Source organism: Alosa sapidissima, chromosome 3, assembly GCF_018492685.1.
Source record: "Alosa sapidissima isolate fAloSap1 chromosome 3, fAloSap1.pri, whole genome shotgun sequence".
Taxonomy (NCBI): domain Eukaryota; kingdom Metazoa; phylum Chordata; class Actinopteri; order Clupeiformes; family Clupeidae; genus Alosa; species Alosa sapidissima.
Window position 1 is genome coordinate 15,300,508 of NC_055959.1, and position 22,645 is coordinate 15,323,152.

General features: G+C 44.6%; 2 protein-coding genes across 5 annotated transcripts; both read left to right on the forward strand.

Annotated features, from left to right (window-relative positions):
- Positions 1-474: 474 nt before the first annotated feature.
- cramp1 (cramped chromatin regulator homolog 1) lies at positions 475-18,553 on the forward strand. Of its 4 annotated transcripts, XM_042085075.1 has the most exons (21): positions 488-536; positions 809-905; positions 2,675-3,042; positions 4,094-4,296; positions 4,532-4,685; positions 6,145-6,228; positions 6,431-6,479; positions 6,637-6,722; positions 7,056-7,179; positions 7,304-7,385; positions 7,704-8,678; positions 8,998-9,175; positions 9,917-10,083; positions 11,157-11,228; positions 11,781-11,862; positions 12,173-12,280; positions 12,530-12,720; positions 13,718-13,907; positions 14,069-14,233; positions 14,745-14,881; positions 16,338-18,553. In XM_042085075.1, the coding sequence occupies exons 2-21, from the start codon at positions 862-864 to the stop codon at positions 16,455-16,457; spliced, it is 3,579 nt and encodes a 1,192-aa protein (XP_041941009.1). In that variant the 5' UTR covers positions 488-536; positions 809-861; the 3' UTR covers positions 16,458-18,553. The 4 variants fall into 4 exon arrangements, with proteins under 4 accessions (XP_041941010.1, XP_041941009.1, XP_041941008.1 ...); XM_042085076.1 differs by lacking the exon at positions 809-905 and having other exon boundaries at positions 475-536; XM_042085074.1 differs by lacking the exons at positions 488-536; positions 809-905 and adding an exon at positions 1,774-2,296.
- Positions 18,554-19,318: 765 nt separating this feature from the next.
- Positions 19,319-22,403, forward strand: dhrs7b (dehydrogenase/reductase (SDR family) member 7B). Its single transcript, XM_042085078.1, has 7 exons — positions 19,319-19,424; positions 19,868-20,053; positions 20,169-20,284; positions 20,392-20,602; positions 20,721-20,813; positions 21,028-21,180; positions 21,666-22,403. Exons 2-7 carry the CDS (start codon positions 19,903-19,905, stop codon positions 21,869-21,871), a joined length of 930 nt encoding a protein of 309 aa, XP_041941012.1. The 5' UTR covers positions 19,319-19,424; positions 19,868-19,902; the 3' UTR covers positions 21,872-22,403.
- Positions 22,404-22,645: the final 242 nt, after the last annotated feature.

A 22,645-nucleotide genomic window follows, 5' to 3' on the forward strand; every position in this document is an offset into this window, starting at 1 on the left:
AACTAAAAACATTCAATCATGTCAACTTCATTTTGACACTTATTAGTAATCATGGGATAAGGATAGCCTACTAAACACGTCTTCTGACTTAAAATGAAATAAAAACTATTATGCATAGTGGATACAAAACTATTATGTATATTTGGATACAAACATTCGTATAATCTGCGTGCAGACTGTTCTTGCTTTTAAACAAAGAAATCAACGTGTTGGGTGGGACCGTTACTTTAAGGAGCGGTACGAAGCGATATGAATGAAATGACGCATGTGGAAGTTTAGACGTAAAATAACTACGATTGGTCGTTAGACTTACCATGCACAGTCTTTCAACATTTTCATTGGACAGAAGCCACGCTCTTCAGACCAAGACACACACAATCCACAGTCAGTTGTCCAATCAAATGATTTGTTTTCGAATTGTAGTGGGCGTGCTACCCGCGCGAGGAAAACTGCACTGACAGCCAGCAAGTGCTCAGCTGGGGGAAGCGCTGGGCGAAAGGATGCTAGTTTGACAGAATCCCACTGAAAGAGTGAAGGTAAGGGATGCTTTTTTTAGACATCTAGAAAGATCACTTGTACATATTTTATCCATGGCACAGTAATAAAGTTACATCTGCGTGTTTTCACAGCCTGGATGATTAAGGTTAGGTTTCAGTTCAAAAGATGAACATGAGCTAACGTGATGAGTTAGATGCTAGCTGCTAAAGGTAGCAAAAATGTTAACATGGCCAAGGTAAAAACAATGTTAACATGGCCTTGAGACACTGTATTTTGACGGCACAACAATTTGACCACTTTTATTTTTAAGATGTCTGGAGAGCAGCAGGATCAGACCTCAGTAGCCTACTTGTATCCAAGTACATGCACTTCCATGTGGAAATCACAGAAATCTACAAGCTTCTTATGTATGTTTTGTTGGGCTACCCAGTTATATAGTCAAAGTATTCTAACCTATGTTCAACATGCACATTTGTTTATTTCAGATAGTGAACTTTGAACCATATTACTTATAGGCTGATGGTGATATTGTCATTATCATATGGATAATTCTGAGTTAGTTTAACTAAACTTTCTGAATTAAACTTCACATAAACATGCACAATCTGACTTTTCATCACACCCTTGACAACATCTGTTAAATTCATGCCAGGTAGAGTAAGCAACTGTCATGTTACAGGCTTGTGTGGTCTTATGTGGTATATGTTGCAGTTGCATTTTATTGTTGATATATGACTAAAGGCAAAGGTAAAAGTTTGGTACTGACAACTGCAGATGAGGGTTACAAAGTTTAAGAGCAGAGCAATAACATGCCTCCCATATACATAGACTTTTTTCTCTCTAAGAATGAGAACTGAGAACCCAGTCACAAAATAACTTAGTAGGACATCTAGTAAAACACATTGTATTAAGTTAATATCAACTCTTTGTTGTTGTTCCAAGAGTTGCCAGATTTATACCTTAACTGTCATGCTGTCCATGATTGGCTGTGAAAAGGCATACTATGGTTCGTGTGCAATTCTTATGGGAGAATGCCTGCACTTGCAACAGGAATACTTGAATACATTGTTTCGCAATGCTTTAATTAAAAGATGACAATGAACACATCTGAGTGATACTTTAAACGTTTCACTTATCTGATCTGATTTACTCATATGAAACAATATGCAAATGCGACATGACTGTAAACATGTTCTCAATACCCTTTGGGGTGTACAGAAGTTCAGTTTTCTAATTGCATTACCATGTTTATAATAATGACAGTATACTAGTACGTCTGGAGTGACTGGATTTGAGTGTCTAGCGTTAGATTTATGTTGCAGTAAATCAACATGTTAATATCAAAACATCTATTCTTAAAGTGGTGATGACGTAGTAAGAACAACCAAAGTCCAGAGGCTCGGGTGTTGTTGAGGCGTCAGAGCTTCATCTCGTGTACGAAACTCGGAAAAACGCTTTTATCACGTAGTCAACGCTAAACCGTACTGTTAATATCCGTAGAAGATGCACGATACTAGCAGATTCGATTCAGCTTAAATAAATTAATGTATCATACTAGGGTGAGTAGTAAAAGTACGGAGTTGGTGAGGTATAGTTGCTGTTGCTAAGATAGCTAACAGTTGGAGCTGCGCAGAGTTGTATCCCCTGTTGGAACAGGAGTGAGGAGAGGACGAGTAGCTGCTTGACCCCTTTCATGCTTTGAATATGTTAAATTTCATCAACTTTTGGTCTCCAAAATCTTCGGACACATGGTGAAGAGAAAGAAGACGTCGTCAGCTGTCGACGAGCTGGAAAATGGGTAAAATTGCTCGAAAAACAAGCACTTTAATTAAAGGTCGAATGCAGCGAAAGATTTTCGTTGTCGACTGTCGTTTCTACTGGGCGCTAAAGTGTAGGCGCTCGCTTTTAAATTTCGTAATAAAAATTGCCGATCAGGCAAGTCAAAGAGGCATTCGGTGCATTCAGGAATTTGGATTGATTTCAGATTTCGATTTTTGGAAAGAATAAGTAATAAACAACTGAATATTTTTGGGTTGTTTCGTCGGGACGGTGAGAGGGGATTTGAAACAAACAGTGGCGGCCATGTTGAGTGAGAGGGAATGTCGCCTTTCTAAGTTGATCGCTATTTTGTTTTATCTCAAATGTTAATAAAATGTCTGTTATTGTGTTTTGTCAGGATGACAGTGGGCCAAGGGGATGTTTCCGGGGGCGAGGGGCCAAAGAAACCTGCCCGCAAGCTGGAGGGTTGCGAGGAGGAGAGCGGAGATCAGGCGAGCGAGGAGACGAGTACAAAGAGAGACGAAGAGGAAATTCTTAATCCATCAACTGCAGCCAGCTCCAGTTTGACTCCGAGTATTCCCACCTCAACACCGAACCCGTCCGGACCCCCAGCGAACTTGCAGTCCAACACTTCGCCTCCTGCCGTCCCACAGAACCAGGATCAGCATCATTTTCTCCGTTCCAGTGTGCGACCTCCGAGCAAGCGGCTCCGGAAGGATCTCGTTGCCCCTGCGCTGAACGGGAACGGCGGGGCGAAAGCGAAAGGTGAGTCCCGAAAGGGACGGGAGTATGGTCACCTGCCGACTTGCTCAATCTGTTGTTGTTTTTGTTGTCATGCATGACTGAAAGTTGATTGATTTTGAAGGCACAGGAAATGGTTTTGCCACTTTTGAGTATTTGGCATGTTTACGTCCTGTGAGAGTCCGTACTGGAGGTTGTATAGGGTAGTTCGCACGGCGGGATGCGCTGCTAGGAGCCTGTACACCGTTTTACGCCACAGCTTACTGGGCTGTTATGAAGACAATATGTTGGACAGAATTATTTGATTGATTGACAGTAAATATGGAACAGTGTCAACGATGCCTTTCTTGCTAATGAGTTTCGTGTTTGACACATTTGTTTTTAAAACCTTGCTCAATTGTTAAGAGGGTCTTGGTTGACATTTGAAACACCACCTCAAAACTATGTATTGAACAGTCATGTTTTTAGCATTTATCGTAGCAGTGCTATTATTATGGTTTGCAATTATGCAATTTTAAAAAGCATGCTTGTGTTTTTTCTTTTATTTGTGTGTATGGGACTGGCATTGGGTAGAGGGCATGGTTGGGGGTCACATTGGTCTTAACTAAGAGATCCAAACAGGAATGGTTGTGATGCATTGTGGGGGAACGTGAGTGAGGGACATTGGCTGGCTCATCTAGCCTCATGTTGCATTTGGACCGCCACAGTGAGCAGCAGGTCTGGAAAGCCTCTGAACACACACTTCCAGGAACTGCACATGTAGACCTGCTGCCAATACACACAAGCACACACATAACCACAGTCCTACATCAATGCACAGTGTTTGTGCTATATAGGTATTGTTTACATGCATGCATACAGTGCAGGTCAGTGGCACAATACTCCCTACCATACTATATTAGTTTGTGTGCATGTAGTAAGGAGAACTGCCTTATTATCTTCTAGTCAAATATGTGATTCCAATGTAATATCTGTGTCTTCTGCCATATGAACGAAAGACAGCCTTGACCAGATAGAATTAACCGTGATTAAGAAGCTCACCTGTTTTCTGGCTTTCTGTCTCATTCTCGTCCAGGGGCCGAGGCTGGTCCAGCAGTGTGTGCGGCTACCACAGCAGGCCCTATAGGGGGATCAGGGGCTGGAGGCAGTTCCCGATCAGGCCCACGAGGCCAGAGCTCTGGGGAGAAAGAGGAAGGCGGCAGTCAGAAACGGACCCGCAGACAATGGGAGTCCTGGAGCACCGAGGACAAAAACAGCTTCTTCGAAGGCCTTTACGAGGTAGCATTTATGAAGTGACCCTTGTCTAATGACTGCAACTGTCAGGTTTTTAAAATGCCGTTTGGTGGAAGGCAACAGAGCACAACTATGCACAATGTGTCCGTGCCGGACGAGTCTAGCAGAATGCTTTCAATATTGCCACAAAAATGGATGAGAGGGCTTGTCTGTAGTTACCACCGGTCTTCTGTCTCATCATCAATGCATTTCTTTTGTGCTTGTCCCCACTTCCCCACAGTATGGGAAGGACTTCGAAGCCATTCAGAACAACATAGCACTGAAGTACAAAAAGAAAGGGAAGCCAGCCAGCATGGTGAAGAACAAGGAGCAGGTTCGCCATTTTTACTACCGGACCTGGCACAAGATCTCCAAGCATATTGACTTCAACAATGGTGAGGTTTGCACATAACGCTGTTGGATATGTATTTGACCACTGTTTAAGTTGCTGGTGAAATAGAACGGCACCAAACATTAATTTAATGTTGCAAATGTTCTACACTCTGAAAGCAGACACGTCCCAGTATTTGACATGCAAATAATGCATTTGTGATAATATCAGAGTTAATAAATACTGATAATCATCACAATTCTTTTTTCTCTCAAGTCTGAAATAATTTACGTCAGTGTTGCCAGACAAGTGTGAAGTCAATGTATGTTTGTGTTAACTGTGACTCAAGTCATAGTTGCGAACTTGTCCATACGTTACACCACTGGTGACAAGCATTAGCCTGGCTAGCGCCACCACTTCTCAATGAGACGTGGTCTGGGAACCAAACGTTAATTTTCTCGTAAAATGCCCAGATCCGTTTATTGGGTGCCACGGATGTCTATCAAATGCGTCTGTGCATAGCTCATCATCGTCTTGCTTTCCCCCCTGTTCTGTGATTGGTTCCCTATCTCAGGCGAAAATTTGCTCCATGGTCTCCAGGCTGCCTTAGCAGCGTGAATCAAATCGCGCGCAAGGCAGCATGGGAACACCCAGGCTAGACAAGCATATGCATGATGTAAACAGGCTCAGATAAAAGCAAATATCACAGTCACTTCTCACTCTGGGGTCATTCATTTTATTGCACTGCACCCAAAACAACACATTGAACAGGGCAGCTAGGTTTTTATTACAAGATTGCATCATGCATTAGAAGTAGGCATCATCTGCTTCAGCCTTTGACAAGTAACACTAATGCTCCAGGTAACAGGTTACAGGCAGGCTACACCATGCACGTAAGTGAAGCCTTTTGTTTGCAGAACGGAAAGAAGACTGGTCTAATTTTTTTGAATATGCATGATTCAATAACATCTGGTGTAGCCAATTCCATTGATTTATAGTGGAAGCTAATTGTTGCACCATGCACTTGCCTGACCAGCCTAATAAGGGTACGTTCAGACTTGCCGTAATTTTCACAGCTGCCGGCGTCCGTTTTACATTATAATCCTATGGAGTAGACCATGTTTTCAAAAAAGTCCCTGGCTGTTAAAAGGAGGTGACCGCGGGCGTCTTTTTCTGTTTTTTAAGTTGAGAAATGTTCAACTTCTAGCGGGAAAACACCGTACATCACACTGTTTTTTGACAGCTGACCAATCACAAGCGGATACATAGCATATCACAAAAAGACGCTTCCGGCAGCTTTTTAGAACAAAAACGATGGCAGATTTTTTTTTTTGAAAAAAAAAACTGAAAAAGCAGTCGGCAACAACTCCTTTTATCAGAAAAAGAAGCCAAGTCTGAACGTACCCTAAAGCAGGTTTTGTACAGGCAAAACCTTGCTGTGATTGGTTCTTTGTCATCGCAAATACACACAAAGTGAGTGTTTGTCCTCACTGTTCCTCACCTACTTCTCTTCTCCATTGTAGCGTACTCTCGTCTTCTCAAGAAGTCCTCTCAGGAACTTTATGGTCTCATCTGCTATGCTGAGCTCAGGAAGAAAGTCGGAGGCTGTAAGTTGCCCAGCTCAGACCCCTGTCCTAATTGTGCTGTGAGATATATTTGTGTGTGTGTGTGAATGTATGTGCATGCAAAAAGATGTATGATATAAGTAAATACAAATAATTGATTTAATTGCCTTGCTGGTGGGTGAATTGGAGTATTGCCCTTAAATATGTTTAATGGATAAACTTCTGTTTTGCCTTTTCCTGTCAGTGATGGACGATAAGAATGTTGCAAAACTGAATGAGCTCATTCAGCAGGGGTAAGACACGGTTTTTCCCCTCATGTCTTTGTAAATATATGCCAAAAGTTGACAATGCCATAAAAAGTTTACATGAATGCCTGACCTAATGCAGTATTGACTTATAGCTGTAAATGTAAGCTTGACTTTGCTGTATGCCTGAAATGTATTTTTGCAGAGCCACAACAGTGCGTTCCAAAGGCAGAAACCTGCGCATTAAGGCCCCGATGTGCCGAGCCCTAAAGAAATTGTGTGACCCAGATGGTAAGTGAAGTGATTGGTAGGGGGTGGGGAGTGGAGGTGGTGAGAAGGGAAGTAGGGGAAATGGCTGGAGGTTGAGCCCATTTGAACAGTCATGCCTGCGTAAGGGAGAGATGCGGATGGAGAAGAATGAGAGAACAGAGGGATGGTGGAGGAAGAGTTTGTGGTAGAGGGGGTGTACCGATTAAGGCCGTGGCACTACTCCAGTGTGTGGGCGGGGTGAGAGGGGTTTCTATAGCAACAGGATGTAGTAGGTGATGCTGAATGTGGCCAGGCTGTCGCGGAGGGAGATAATGAATATTTTCTTTCTTTCTTTCCCTTTCATTTTTCCATTAGGAGTGAGTGATGAGGAGGACCAGAAGCCTGTCCGACTGCCACTGAAGGTTGCCGTGGAATTGCAGCCGCGCAGCAACCACTCATGGGCTCGCGTTCAGAGCTTGGCACACAATCCCCGCCTCCGGTCAGTTCCGATTGGCTAACCCTTTTCCTGCTCGGGTCAACCGATCAGCGGCTGCATATACGCTGTGATTGACGTTAACCAGGCCGAGACTGAACCCGTTTGTCCTGTCTGATTTGTTTTGCAGGATGGTTGTGGAGCTCCACAGGAAGGTCTCCAGCCTGATTGAGTTCCTGAAGCAAAAGTGGGCTGTGCAGGACCAGCGAATTGTATCCTTTTGTCCTGACCAGGTGACCCACTAAAAAGTAGACAGACAAAACCACGCTACGGGAACCTTTTTTAACTCAATTACATGTCTTGAACAGAGGATTTGACATCAAAACCACACGACAAGGTCAGCTTTAGCATGCAGTCAACTCTCCCATTGTTTTCTTGGTGCATATGAAAATCAATGTCTTTATCTCTTATCTGTTTAGATTTAAGACAGCACTTACATCTGGTACAGTCAGTGAGGCAATGAGTTGTTGCTGTGTATGAGAAGCTGTGTATGTCAGTCTGGATGGTTGTCTTTAACTGGTGTCGCTTAGCGTAAGAGTCTAGAGGAGCGGGAAGCTTTAGAAGGTGCCCCCAAGAAGGCGGACGCCGAAGAGCTTCTTCTGTTCCCGGCCGAGAGCAGCACGGTGACTGCACTCCCCGGCGTGGCACGCGTCGTCCACTCCAAAGCCTCATGCACCGTGCACTGGCAAGAGACGGGCAGGAGCCGCCCAGGCTCCCGAGACCTGCCCACCGCCCACATCCTGGGCATCCAGCCGGGGGGCCGAGGAGCGGGGCGCCCTGGGAAGGGTGCAGCGCCCCCTGCTGTTAAAGCAGAGGGACCAAGTCAGGAGGCCACGGAGAGTGGCTCATCAGCAGCAGCAGCAGCAGCAGCAGCAGCTGGGAGTGGGGGAGAAAGTGCAAGCACTAATACTAACCCGACTCAGAGCTCTGCCGCTGTGCCGGTGCCTGCTCCCCACCTTACACACTCCACGTCCCCTGCCACCACCCCGTCACTCCCAGCCGAGCAGAGCGCCGGAAAGGGACCCGCCGAGGCGGAGGGGGCCGGTGCGCAGGCGGACGCAGACCTCAAGGAGAGAACCTCCGCCGGTCAGAGGGACTCGGCTCCCGCTCCTGCAGAGCAGGGCAAGGAGGAGCCCACTGCGGGCGGCGTGGTGTCTCCCGACCGCACCGCCGGCCTCGCTGTTCCACACGCCACACTACCGGACACCTCCACACGGGCGGAAGGGGACAGCAGCAGCGCTCCAAACAACAGTGGTGGCGGCGGTGGCAGTGGCGTACCGACTGGACGCTCCCCAGAAAGGATCCGCGAGGAGGGCTGGAGTGCCCAGGAGGCGGAGAACGTGACGCTGGCCGAGCTCTACCTGATGCTAGGCAAGCCGGGCAAACTGCAGCTGGAGTACGAGTGGCAGGCCCGGCCGCCAGCACCCGTCACCACCCCGCCCAACACACACAGCGTGCTGCGCTGCCTCCTGCGCCTTGTTGCCTCCGAGGTCAACCCCAAGCCGGTGAGCACGACCTTTCACCTTTAACCTCCAAGATGTATGATGAAATGTGGTTCACAGTCGAAGTAGATTGTACCCGATTTAAGGAATTTGATCTTCCATATGTAAGGGGTTTCTGTTTCACTTATATTTTCTTATTTTGTTTTTTAGCTGTTAAAAGCATTACGTTAAATTTTGATTACATTGCATTACATCTTAGGATATTCTACTGACTGACACTTGTATGACCTTTGACCCTGACTGTAGCCTAGTCTTATCAATCAGCTGTTGATACAGCAATTGCTTAATCGTGCGTGCTCGTATGCGCTTGTGTGTTGGCTAGGCTCCGGAGCTGTGTACAGTGGGGACATCCCCGGTGAAGCCGGGCCAGGAAGAGCAGCCCCTGTCTCTGACGCCCCCGGGCAAAACCCCCTCGGGCACCAGCCGTAGTCCCAGCTGTGGACGCCAGCAAAGTACAACACGCAACACCAAACTGCTGCTGCCTAACGCGGTCACAACAGGTACGCACGCACGCATACACACACAGTCTCACAAACATTTGTTTTAACACACACAGTAGTCTGATGAATGTGTCACACAGATACACACACACAAACATTACATCTTTACAAAAACGCATGTGTGTAAACAAATGCTTACAACACACAAACACACAAGTATTGCAGTGTTACAAAAATGCACGTGTGCACACACAATATGAAGCCATGGCTTACTTATCTATCATAGGTACATAGTCATTCAGATAAGCCACTGCTTCCCAACTTTGTCAACATTGGCACTGTGCACTGCTGTGCAAAACATTTGGCATAGATATATCTGTACACCTCACTAGATAAATCACTGGTGCTTTTGTTCACTTAAGGTAGTTGTCGTGTACATTTGTGGTTGCCATGACCACAGGGCTCCCACATTTGCAGAACCTTTTGCAGTCTGTCGTGAAATGATACTCTCTGCACACTCACAATCATCATGGCAACAGCATCAGCATTTGTTGGGTCACTGCAGTTGCAGTGGAAGAGTACGTAGAGAGTAGATAGATACACATCCTTTGTATTGTTTTTTTACAGCTCATTTATTGGCTCTCCCACATTGTGCAAATTTGTTGAAATGCACAGTGTGTGCGAAAAGCCGATACACCGATCCTGTACTCTTCCAACACTGTCAATTACTTACAGTGTAACTTGTGGTTTCTGCTAATAATCTGGTCATCTGCTGTATCCCGTCTTCCTACCTTGCTTCAGGTGGGCGAAACCTGCCCCGCTCTCTCCTGGTGTCCAGCGGTGATGGTGACGGGGGCGTGTTCGCCGTGCCAACCATGCTGCCGCCAAACAGCTCGCGCCTCTCGCGCATGTTCTCCCCCAACAAGGAAGCCCAGCTGGCCCTTAGACAGCAGCTGGACTCAATCAGTGTGAGTGGGAGACACACACACACACACACACCAACACACACACTTCAGTGTTTCCCACAGAACTGAATTCTATTTGTGGGGGTAGGTTTGCAGAATTAACTTGAATTCAACAGTTTTTAACAAATTAGCATAGCGTGGTTATGATGAACCAGATTTAAGCACAATTTAGTACAACCTGGAAAATCATTGTGTGGTGGTCAATGTTGATATTGTGGTGGGCCGCCACAAATAAGTCAATGTATGGGAAACACTGTACTTGCACACTTATATTTATAGATAGCATACACACATGCTCACTTTCTTTCTTAAAGGATAATTCTGGTATTTAGCACTTTTCTGGTTTGTTTTTGATGAAATAGAGTGGTGGACACTGAAATTTTGACGATGGGTCCTGTCTCGACTTTCTGACTCGTTTTGAAACGCTGTTTCAGAGTGGCTATGGGCATGCACAAACATATCCTTAAAACAACCCTTACATTCGTTTTTAAAACTGTGCAACTCACCGAGTGGTTAGTAATATGTTCGTTATATTTGTTTTTAATAATCAACAAACATGACTAACCACTCGGTGAGTTGCACAGTTTTGAAAACGAACGTTAAGGGTTGTTTTATCCTTTAATACACAAATTCACTCATGATACCCATGCATTCATTTTTATAATGCATACATACACATAATAAACACTCACTCAGTCTCAGGTACATACAATTTGTACAGGTGTAATGTCACACACATTATCTCCTTCACATCATAGATCAGTACACAGATCATGTGTTATGCACACAAAAATCACATAATGATTCATGTTTGTTCATAGCAATGTTTATAATCTCAATGGGGGAATAAAAGCACACATCACAGATGTGATCCCAGATGTTCTCTGGATGTTCTCTATCTCTGGGTCTAAATGCTTCCTAATCCTGAAGGCAATGGGGATTTGACTCAAGGTTGACTCATACCACCTCCATAATGCTCAGGGCTTCAGAAAAGCCATTTTACCAAACGAGTCATGCTAAACAAGAAAATCCACACACCGCAGCATCCTACATTTTCTCCTTTGTGTCTTTTCTAGTCTGACTTTTTGCTGCCGAAGCAGAGGAAGTTGGGCAGGAGTCGACCCCTGAGGAAGCCTCTGGTTGTCCAGGTAAGACAGTATGGTGGGGTTGATGCTGTCTTAACTCGTCTGATAACACTACACTTGTTAAATAACCAAGCGTGATCATTGGGTGTTTACATGTGTGATGATGTAAGACATTGTATGTCATGCTACCCTGGAAACTCCAGAGTTCTCGCAAGAGCACAATCTGAATTGTCTCTGCGAGACACTCTGGCAATGAGTAATGATGCATGTTACTTTTGCCTTTGCCACTTGTATCGCGGGGAGCCAATCACATCGTTGTATCTGATATAAGCGGGCCAGAGGCGAGCTAAACAGATGACAGTCGTTATCCAATTGTGTCGAAGTCCGGAATCAGTCAGTAAACGTTGGTCATATTGTGTTATCCAATTGTGTGCAGTGAGATTTTCAAATGCACGCTTGGTGCCGCCCATCGAGTTGGGCCATTACATTATTCGTGGCCAGACCCTTAATCTTTCTAGATTATCAGGGTCTGGAATCTCCAGGCTAATGTCATGCAACATGTGTGATAAATGTGTGTGTTCTGTGGTTCCTAAAATCATCCTTCTGTTGTTTCAGAGAACATTGGTGCCGCGGACAACCGGAGATGCGTCACAGCACGTCTGTTCCTTCTCCATACTCTCCAACTCCTCAGCCACAGGTGACTCACGCAACCATATTTCCACTCTCAAACAAACCTGTGTTCAGATGCCCATCCAATCCCACAAAGGCTTTTTTACTCTCAAACAAACCTTGTTCAGACGATCATCAGTCCAATCTAGGAGAAGGGAAAGAAATTATGTGAACATTTGCAGATACGTTATTCGGTGATGGTGGCCAAATTAGGATATGTACTGAAGTTTTGTGTCTCTCTCTCTCTCTCTCTCTCTCTCTCTCTCTCTCTCTCTCTCTCTCTCTCTCTCTTCTTTTTTCTCTTTCTCTTTCTCTCTCTCTCTCTCTCTCTGTTCTAGGAACGGGTTCCTTCCGGCCCATTCAGCCACGTGTTCCTCTGGCCCGACCTCTCGTTACCAAAACCACAGCCAGTGCACCAAGCCCTTCACCCTCCACCGAACTGTCCAGTAAGATCATTTTTCTAACAAAATGTAAAACTTCCCATGTGAAAAGCTTGAGATGGTGTAACATCTCTCTATAATACTGAAACTAAACTAAAACTAACACTACTTCAACTGGGAATGTTAGTTATTGCCCAAAACAGACATACCTTGTTTAAAATATAATTTGAACCTAATCTTTATTACGGTCTGTTTTACTGCCTGTGAAACTCACCTTGAGTGATAGCATGCATCTTCATTCCCTATGTGCTGCAGGCGCGATTGACCAGGCAGCCAAGTCGGCGGGCATCATTCCAGGCAGCCCCTGTGGGGAGATGGAGGCGGCAGCTGTAGAGGACGCCCTCCTGGGGCCTGATGGAGACGTGTCCCTGGTGCCAGCCCAGCCACAGCCCCAACCACAGCCTCAGACACAGCCACAGACGAGCATTCTCCCTCAACAAGCAGAGGTGACTTTGGAAATTTGGGATCATCTTTCGCATGTGTATTGTTCATCACGTTAAGTCTTTCCAGGACTTGACTGCATTTCCTTTATTGGTAACGATGCATGAAATGTTGCAGGAATATGTGTTATGTGTGAGTGTTGGAGTCTGGTCAGTCATCACATACCGTTCTTGCCTTCGGTATGCTGTAGGGATGTAACAGTAAACCACGATAAAAGTATCGACGATAACAATTACTGTTTTGATTTTAATTATCTTAATTACTGAGGTGGATCTCTTATTAAATTACGTTTAATTAAAAAGTGTTTAAATCGCCCTGGCTCTCCGTTATGGTAGGCTAGTTGTGAGCAACAGGCACACACAAGATACAGCTTCAATCAAAGGAGTTGCAGCTTTATTTAGTGACCAAAAATTCACTTACTTTACCTAAGTTGCCACCCCATCTAACTTCTATTAGTTTTGTGTATGCGTTTTCTCTCTCCCTCTGCACTAACACGCACCGACTACAAAAATGGAGCCTTTTTCTATTAAAGGAGCCACACCACTTTTATGACAAGACACTATGCTATTCTGTTGACTCTGTTTTGTTGCTATTGTGCATGCAGGACTGGCCAATTAGCTCTGTTCATCATTAGTGGTAGGCTTAGAAACATGTTTCAGCACATTTGAAAAATAGCGCGATAATACCGATAACCGTGGTAATTTTGGTCACTATAATCGTCATGTTAAATTTTCATACCATTACATCTCAGGAAGACACAGGTTCAGTTGTGAGTTTCAGCATCGTAGGCTTTCAGGTCCAACTCCTGTTGTGTCCTTTTGATGGCTGCCATAGTGGGGGAACCAATGTGTTGGGCTATTCTTGTGTATGGATGAGGGTAACTGACCATTGTTAATAAGCAGATTTTTTTTATTTGTTAATGTAGAATCCAAAGTGTTGAAATGAGGGCAATTTCGTGTCTAATTTTGCCCTCTCTCTCCTCTTCTCCTCTCCCTCTCTCAGGAATCTCTGCAGACCAGCCTGCCACCTCCATCCCCAGGTGGTGCGGACTCCCTGCTCGCCCCGCCCAGCGTCGCCTCCCTATTGGACATCTCACTTCCTGGTCCCCCAGAGGAGTCTCTCCCCTCAGGAGAGGCCCAGACCCACATCAGCGACTCCATCATCGAGCTCGCCATCAACTCGGCCCACTTCGGTACGACACGCGGGAACTCGTATGGCATCAAAGGGCTGATTGATGTTTCGATTGAATGTTTTTGCTCTCAGTCCAGTTCAAGACCTCTCTCTCTCTCTCTCTCTCTCTCTCTCTCTCTCTCTCTCTCTCTCTCTCTCTCTCTCTCTCTCTCTCTCTCTCAGGGGAAGGACCATCTCTCTCTCCGGCCAAGCTCAATGGGACAGACACGCCCAAACTGCTGCCCTCTCCCTCCAGTAGTCCAGCTCATAGCTGGATCCCCTCGCCCACACACGACCCCCAGTGGTACCCCAGCGATTCCACCGACTCCTCACTGGGTTGCCTGCTGTGTGAGTAGCACACGCACACATACACATATATATATATATATGTACACTACGCATGCATGCATGCATACATATCTACATACATACATACACATACAGATACACACACACATACACATGGATAGTATTAAAACAGGAAGTTTTGAGTGACGTGCATCTATGTTGGTTTTCTATGCTTTGAGAGAATCCTAGATGAAGCGGATTCAGGTTTCAGCTGATTGGGTTTTGAACTGGGGTCATTCCAGGTCCATGGTTTACTAACACACCTAGATAAGTTAAGTGAGAAATCAAAACAAAGCCATAGGTTCTTCTTTTGGGAGATTTACCATTTACTCTGAGTCAACATAAACAGGTTTATCACTAAACAATGGACTTGGAATACCACCTAGGCCTCCCAACCTACCCCAACACACACACACAAACTACACACATTTTGCATTTTGTTATTCATACTGGCAAGTGAGCCTCAGTCATATCCTGTATCCTGTCCCCCTCTACATGGTTGTCTCTGCAGCAAGTCTGGTGTCTCCTGAAAAAAATCGCCGGACACAACACCCCCGTGTGGGCCCATCCAGTGGTACAGCCCTCCTGGGCCCCAGCTTGATGGACTCCAATTCCCATGATTCATTTCCGGCCAGAGGCCTTGCAGAGGTGAGTGGCCATCTCACAGCTTATCCTAACTGCAAACGAGCACCCAGCTGTGGCGTAGCATTGAGTGATCTCTGTCTACATTAACCCTTAAAGGAGTACCATCACACTGGTGTGACGGGAATGTTGAGAAATGAACGTTCTAAAGAATATCTGGGTTCATTGAATTCAACATAGAATTTTAGAACCTTCAATTGTTGCAGAACTTAGAACGTTCAAAAACCTACACCTTTAAGGGTTGAATCATGTTGTTCTATTGCGCCATATTTCTTGTTCAAAATAGCAGAAGAATGTGAGTGACAGAAAGAAAAAGGAAACCGGGCGTCTGACAAAAGCTCCGCCCAGAACGCCGCGCCGCGTTGCACAGCACTGCGTTGCGTTGCGTCCAGTTAGGACCTTCCCATTGAAAACAACGGAATCAAACTGATCTTTTAGCTAAGACTCAATCTCATCGCATGCATTCACAGAATGTGGTCCCTGTGTGTGCGCCAAGGAAGACTTTTTAAACAGTTGCGTGTCAATTCAATATTCATCGACTGATAATAAATCCATAATGGCTCTGCGTCAGTAGAGTGTTTTCAAACACCGGTGTTCACACCCCGGGGATGTGTTCAGGAACTGGAGATCGAGGAACAGAGTTTACTAATCTTGGAAGTTGTTGTGAAGAAAATGAGTGAAAGAAGACAGCACAGATGAAAACACAGAAACAAATGTGATTAGAGGCCAGTGTCTCTTGAGGAGGCGGTCTGACAAACATATCCTGGCATGTGGTGCTTGGCTTATGTAATTGATATCAGCTGTGAGCCATTAGGGCAGTAGGTTAAAAACAACTGAAAACATTACTGAGAACATTTTACAAACAGATGGCCGGTTCTTTCAGGATGAACCAGTTGTATGTATATCTCAAATTCCGTTTTTATGGTTTAACAGAACCGTTACAATAGCTGGGGTCACAAGAGTGGCACATTTACCACATACTCTGATTTAACTTACCCAGGTTTGTCACAAAACCACATACTGGCACAAGTATCATACTTCTCACTTGTTTGCTAGTGAAAATGATCAAACATGACCCCACCCACCCAGTGAATGCAATCTACTTTTATCCATGTCACATAAAGCCAACATTGCTTGTATATCACCGAGGAAACACGGGGGTCTTGGCAGTAAGCATTTAAATAGCTACTCGCTACAGTGAGTAGGCAGTAAGCCTTAAGATCTCTGCAGAGCTGCATTCCAAGCTAAATTTCGAGAAGTGAAAATAGCAACCAGGCGTGAACTGTACCCTACACAGACATACAAATGTAAATTCTCCTGGCAGTGCAGAGCAATTTCACACAGAGGTGTTCAAAAAAAGGTGTTAATTCATAACGTTGTGCAAGTGTGAACTGCATTCAGAGTCGGGTCTTACTGGTTCACGGTTCTCAATGGTTCTCACTTGTTCTCCCGGTCTCTCCAGGTCGATACCCAGCTGGCCTGCATGATGAGCGAGAACAGCGTGGACTACATTGCCCGCTTCAATGACCTCGCCCAGGAGCTGTCCGTCACGGAGCCGTCCCTCCCGCCCCCCGGGGTCTGAGGAGACGGTCTGATGTCAAAGCTGCCCAGTCAGCATCCTGGGAGCTGATGCCTCTAGGGCAGGGCTGGGGACCATTCTGTCTCTAAATCCCAAGAGGTTATTCCATGTATGTGGTTTTGTGACAAACCTGGGTAAGTTAAATCGGAGTATGTGGTAAATGTGACCAGAACAGCCATATGGCTTTCTTCGCCTAGCAAAATAAAGCCATTGGTCTCTGCTTTTAGAAGGTTTAGCGCTTACAATGAGTTAACTTATTCAGGTAGTTGTCACTAAGCCACATGCTTGGAATACGCCCCAGGTGTCCTTGGTTAGGCCAGAGGGCCACCTGACTGACCACAGAAAGCTACAAGGGTGAAGTGTGCGACCGTGAGCGAGTGTTGCAGAAAGTAGGTGTCTTTTGGGGTGGGGGGGTTGAAGAAGTGCAATAGTGTGCCAGGATCCACACCACCTGACCTGACCGCATATATATGTGTGTGTGTGTATGAATGGGAGAATGACTGACGATTCTGAGAGTGCTCAGTGAGCCGCCCTCTGGAAACACTTTAAGCAAAACTCTGTTTACAAAAGTAACCTCATGTACAGAAAACCCCTTGCCTGCCATATCTGAACAAAGAGCTTCCCCTCTATACATCTGTTTCACTGTCTGTCTCTCTGCCTGTCTGTAAATGTCCGCTTGTCTCACTGTCCCTCCTAGTTGCCTGAATCTGTGTGTACATTTTGTTTGTGTGTGAGTGTATGTGTGTCCAAAAGTGTATGAAACTGAAATGATTGTGTTGGAAGTTCTCTTTGTCCTTTTCCCTCCCATGTTGCAGCTCCATCTTTCTCTTTCCGTCTCGTGACCCTCCTCTTATTCTGGCCTTGCCTAGCTGAAATCCTCAGATATGCAGTACAGATTACTGAAGTTTAGAGCTGATTTTTATACCTGTGTCCACTCCCTGAAGGACAATTATAGAATGACATCCCAGAGCTGGGTTTGACCAGGACAGGAAATTCTTTGTGTGTGTATGTTTGTGAGTGTCCATATGTCCTCTCTGCAAAGTAGAAATCTCCTTGATGCAGAAACCAAGTTTTAAAAGCCATATGACAAGATTCTCAAGCGTATGTGTGCGTGCACACACCTGGCCCTTCCCCTAACTTTTCCATCCAGGCCACATATCTGCTGTAATCTCACATCTCTCTCTGTCTGTTTTACAATTGACCAATTTCAGGAACACTAATACAAGGGAGGGTCCAGACTTGCAAAACATTGGATTAGGCAGGACAAGGTGTGACCCTAAGAAGGAGTTGGTCAATTCTGAGCATTTGTGGCTCTCCTAGAAAGCAACGAGTCACCCAATTTTAGCTTTGGGGTCGGATATTCTAGCACCCCAAATTACACAATGGCCGACATATTATAGGTTTAGCTAGATAGTAATTTCCATAAACACAGCCATACTTTTAACACACACACACACACATATTGAGATAGGTGTAACAGTTCAGAATCAGAATACAGATATTACTCATTCTCAGGAATACAGCATCAACCAACACTCCTCACACACATTCTAAAGCCTTTTAATTTAATTTACAATCACTAGCACATACACTTGTACACTACCCAAGAGGGAGAGCCTGTACCCCTAAAGGCTGCAGTCCAGTTCCACTTGGGAAAACACAAAGGCTTCCCCCTCTCTGTCTGTCTTCTGTTATAACCTGGCAGCATTGTAATGTAATCAAGTCAAACGGGTCCTAATGTTAACTTTTAATTGCATACACAGACTTGCAGATATGCAGCTCATAATGGAAGGGTCATCATAGTGTGTGTGTGTGTGTGTGAGAGGGAGAGAGAGAGAGAGAGAGAGAGAGAGAGTGTGTGTGTGTGGGTGGGTGGATGTACATGTGTACAAAAGAACACTGATTCCAGTATTCACTTCATATTTGTAACATACTGTAAATGTTATTTGGACTATTTATTGATAACCATTGAAGGTGTTCCTGTTTTAAGTTTTTGTTTGTTTTAATTTAATATAAAAGGCCTCTAAAACATACATCCCTGCTGTTTTAAAGATCTCAGTTTGTAAAATTGTTTTTACTCGTGCTTATAAATAGACACTCAAAAACAAAACCTCAAGTCCTTTGTTTTCTTTCGCATGGTCAACAAAGACTGCTTTGAACACACAACAGGATGCAGATTCTAATGAAACCTAGCACAGTCTTACAGTTATTTTGTATTATTAGTGTGAGAGATATCTCATATTTAATATCAGCTTATGTTATATATCAACATCTCTTATTGAAAAAGAATTCCAGTGAAATCTAAAGTTAAGGAAATAGTAATTAAAGTAACTCCTAAAAGCATCAAGACCTTTTGACTGTCACAGACCACTAAGGAGCCGAGGCAAGATCTTCTAAATGCTTCAAACAACAAACTGCCAGCTTTCCTTCTTTTTCAGGTATGTGTAGATCTATGTAATTTGATTAGTGCATCCTCACATTATAGCACTACAACAAGATTTGCTCAGACTACATCTACAGTATATATGGATGCACACATACTGATTCAAATTTTTGAAAGGCCAAACTTTCTTGCTAAATATCCACTGCCCAAAAAGGGCACACACATGAGCAGCTCTTCAAAAGTATTTTGACTGAATGGAGAGGGTAATCCTGATTGTGTGGACGTGCCTCATCTGTAAATGAACAAAGTAAAGTGTAGCCTCAGCCTGGCCTGCCATTTTAGTGGTTTTGCATACTACAGAGAAAGGTCATGAATGTCCTTTCTAGAACGACGCCAGACGACGACCCTGCCGCCCTCGTCTCTTTCAGAGTGAACTGTTGCTCCACCCCCGGCGCCTTTGTGCATTGTGGATTGGATGGTGAATTGGTGTCGTCGACGTTGCTGTTGTTCCGGGTAGGCGTGCGCGAGTGTGGAACTTCCGGTAGGAAGAGAGACCGATGTAAAACCCAAGCGTGACATATTTTGAGGTACAGATTTGGTGTCTTATGTCTGAAGGTTATGTTTTAACCAAAAACAGAACTTATGCTCTGTACCATAAGAACAGATACTCAAACGGCTCTCGAGGAGAATTGTTTGCTTGGACCCCAAGTAGCCGTGAAGTAGTTCAGACATCCCTTTCACAATCGGGTTACTTAACTTGGTTAGAGGATCATGGAAGATATTTACACTTGTGGCATCTTGCTTGATCACGACCATTGCCAATCCACGAACTTCCACATCATTTCTTTATTGCTGCTGGCTGCATAGTTATATGTTGTGTTTGTGTAGGGTTGGCATCGGCTTAATTCACCAATGTGTCTGACATTTACACATGTTATATTTTGAACCGGGGTTGATGAAAATGTCTGTCAGCCAGGCTATAGTTTGCCTGTGAGGGATGGTGGTCAATGTTCTTTGCTTTATTTAATAGGTTTGCAGGTCCAGTGTGTTCACCTGAGTAGGCATATGGAGCGTGTTACCAGTGGGCTGGGGCCCTTGGTTCTGGGTAGTGTGGGGCTGATGGTGATGTACTATGTGATGCAGAGACTCCGTGTCAAAAACAGAGTTCAGGATAGTGTGGTTGTCATCACTGGAGCAAGTTCTGGACTAGGCAAAGGTGAATGAAGATAAGTAATAATCTAAGACAAACGTAACAAAAATAGATTCTGCCAATGTTGGGGAATGTTAAATTTTAAGGACTAAAGAATGTGAATATGAAATTATTTTATCAGAGTGTGCACGGATCTTCCATGCGGCTGGGGCACGTCTTATTTTGTGTGGGAGGAACCCAGCGAGACTTCACGAGCTTGCTGAAGAACTTGGAGAGACAACAGATGGCAAAAGACAGGTAGGCGTCTTACGGCATACACACACAAATTCATAAATGCCCACACCTCCACCGGAACTTGTCAGTTTCCAAAATTATGCTGAGTGGCACCTTTGCTGTCCATCCAGACATATGCTCCCCGCATTGTCACCTTTGACCTCTCCAACATGGAGAGAGTTGCTGTGGCAGGAGAGGAGATTCTGAAGTGCTACGGTCACGTGGACGTCCTCATCAACAATGCTGGTATCAGTTACCGTGGCAGCATTGTAGACACCCATGTCTCCGTTCAGCGGGAAGTCATGGAGACCAATTACTTTGGCCCAGTTGCTCTGACTCAGGGTGAGTGATTACAAGGCTGATAGTGAGACAGAGAGCGTGTGTGTTTGTGAGTGAGACTGAATGCTGGTTGACTTTTTTCGCTTTCTTGTTTGTCACTGTCTGCTATGTCCCCGTTTAGCCATTTTGCCCTCCATGGTTCAGAGGTGCAGTGGACACATTGTCACTATCAGCAGCATCCAGGGGAGGATCGCCATTCCTTACAGATCTGCCTGTGAGTAATGACTCCACCAGACCTCAGGAATAGGACCTAACCTCCCTAAAGTCATGCCTTTATTACTAGCCTATCTATTTAAGGCTCAAGACCTAGGTTTGAACAGCATAGCTCTCTGACTACCCTTTTTGTTCACACCATTCTTGTGGAGTGGCATTCTCAGTGTTCTCCGTATTGCCATGAGCATTCAGGTATTTTGTCCTTATTGACACAGATGCTGCGTCCAAACATGCCACACAGGCATACTTTGACTGCCTCAGGGCGGAGGTGGAGAGCTTCGGACTGCAGGTGACGGTGATCAGCCCCGGATACATCAAAACAAACCTGTCAGTCAATGCAGTGACTGGAGATGGATCGAAATATGGGGGTGAGAGAGGAGAGAGAATTTGTGCATTTGGAGGATGGAGAGGGCGAGGGGGTAGTAATGGGAGTAAGTTTGAATTGAAACAAAACATGAAAGATATGACAGCCAACTCCAGAAGAAGTGAACCCGTAGGTACGAAAACATTTAGTGGATCTTGACGCCTCCAATATGGCGACTGACATTAGACGCACTGTGCCTAAGGGCACGTGTTTGTACAGACGCTGGACTAGTTGTTCTAATTGCATCTGACTGCTTAAATTGCATCAGACCACGTTTATTGAATTAGACCACTATGATTACTGTAAATTAAGTCAACACTGGCTAAAAATGAGAAATATTTCATATCATGTTGTATGTAAAATCAAATGAGATTGTTATTTGGGGAAATCGTTTTTGTTTCAATGAATTTGCTTGGTGTATTTCACTGTACATGGCTCTTTTCTACTAAACAAATGTTTCGGTTCTTTTTCCCTCCTCTGTGACCTCAGTAATGGACAAAACAACTGCAACAGGACGTGATCCAGTGGATGTAGCCTATAGTGTTCTGATGGCTGTCAATCAGAGACAGAAAGATGTTCTGTTGGCTGGTCCACTGCCCTCTGTGGCTGTATACATCCGCACCCTCTGGCCCGCCCTCTTCTTCAAACTGATGGCATCCAGAGCTCGCAAAGAACAGAGGTTAAAAGAGGAGTGAAGGAGAAGACTAAAATGAAAAGGAGACACAGGAACAGATCCAGGTGACTAAGACTGGAAATGGAAGAGAAGGGTTAGTATTAATGACGGAAAGAACTGGACATCCTGTTTTGCTTTCCTGTGCTTTGTCTGAACAAACAAGTGTTTGGGTCTGTGAGTGTCAGTACAACTTGAAAACATGAACCAATGCAGCAATAGCCCTCTGTGGGAGAACTTGAAGTCAAGTGCTTTTGCTTTTCTACTATGATTGGTAACTTAATAAGATGAAGTGCTGTTGATTCCCTGTGAAAACATTCAAGGTAGTGTATGAACTTCATAAGAAAGGTATTGGATGGAGTTCAGAAAATGACGGATTAGTGTACAATTATTCATGTTATCAATGTTAGCATGGGAAAATACCCGCTGCTGTTTTGGTGTGTAATTTTGGGAAATGGCTTTGACTAACTAATGTTTATGTTGGAAACTCAAAACCTAACCCTTCTGTACAAATAAACAGGGTTTTTGAAACCCTGGCTTTTTTCCATGAAAATTCACCACACTGAATTGGAGCATTTGAAAAAATGAGTGCATGAAACTTGATTTTCTTGTTATATGGACATGCATTTGAGTGCATCTATCATTTCATTAGCATTAGTTTACTATTACTAGCTTAGCATAGGGGATTTGACAGAGACAGCAATTTTCCCCCAGCTGGGACATTTTAAAGGCCCAAATGTATGCTTACACTGTGTTCCATCGCTGTCAAAACATAATTCAGTCCACATTCTAGACTAAT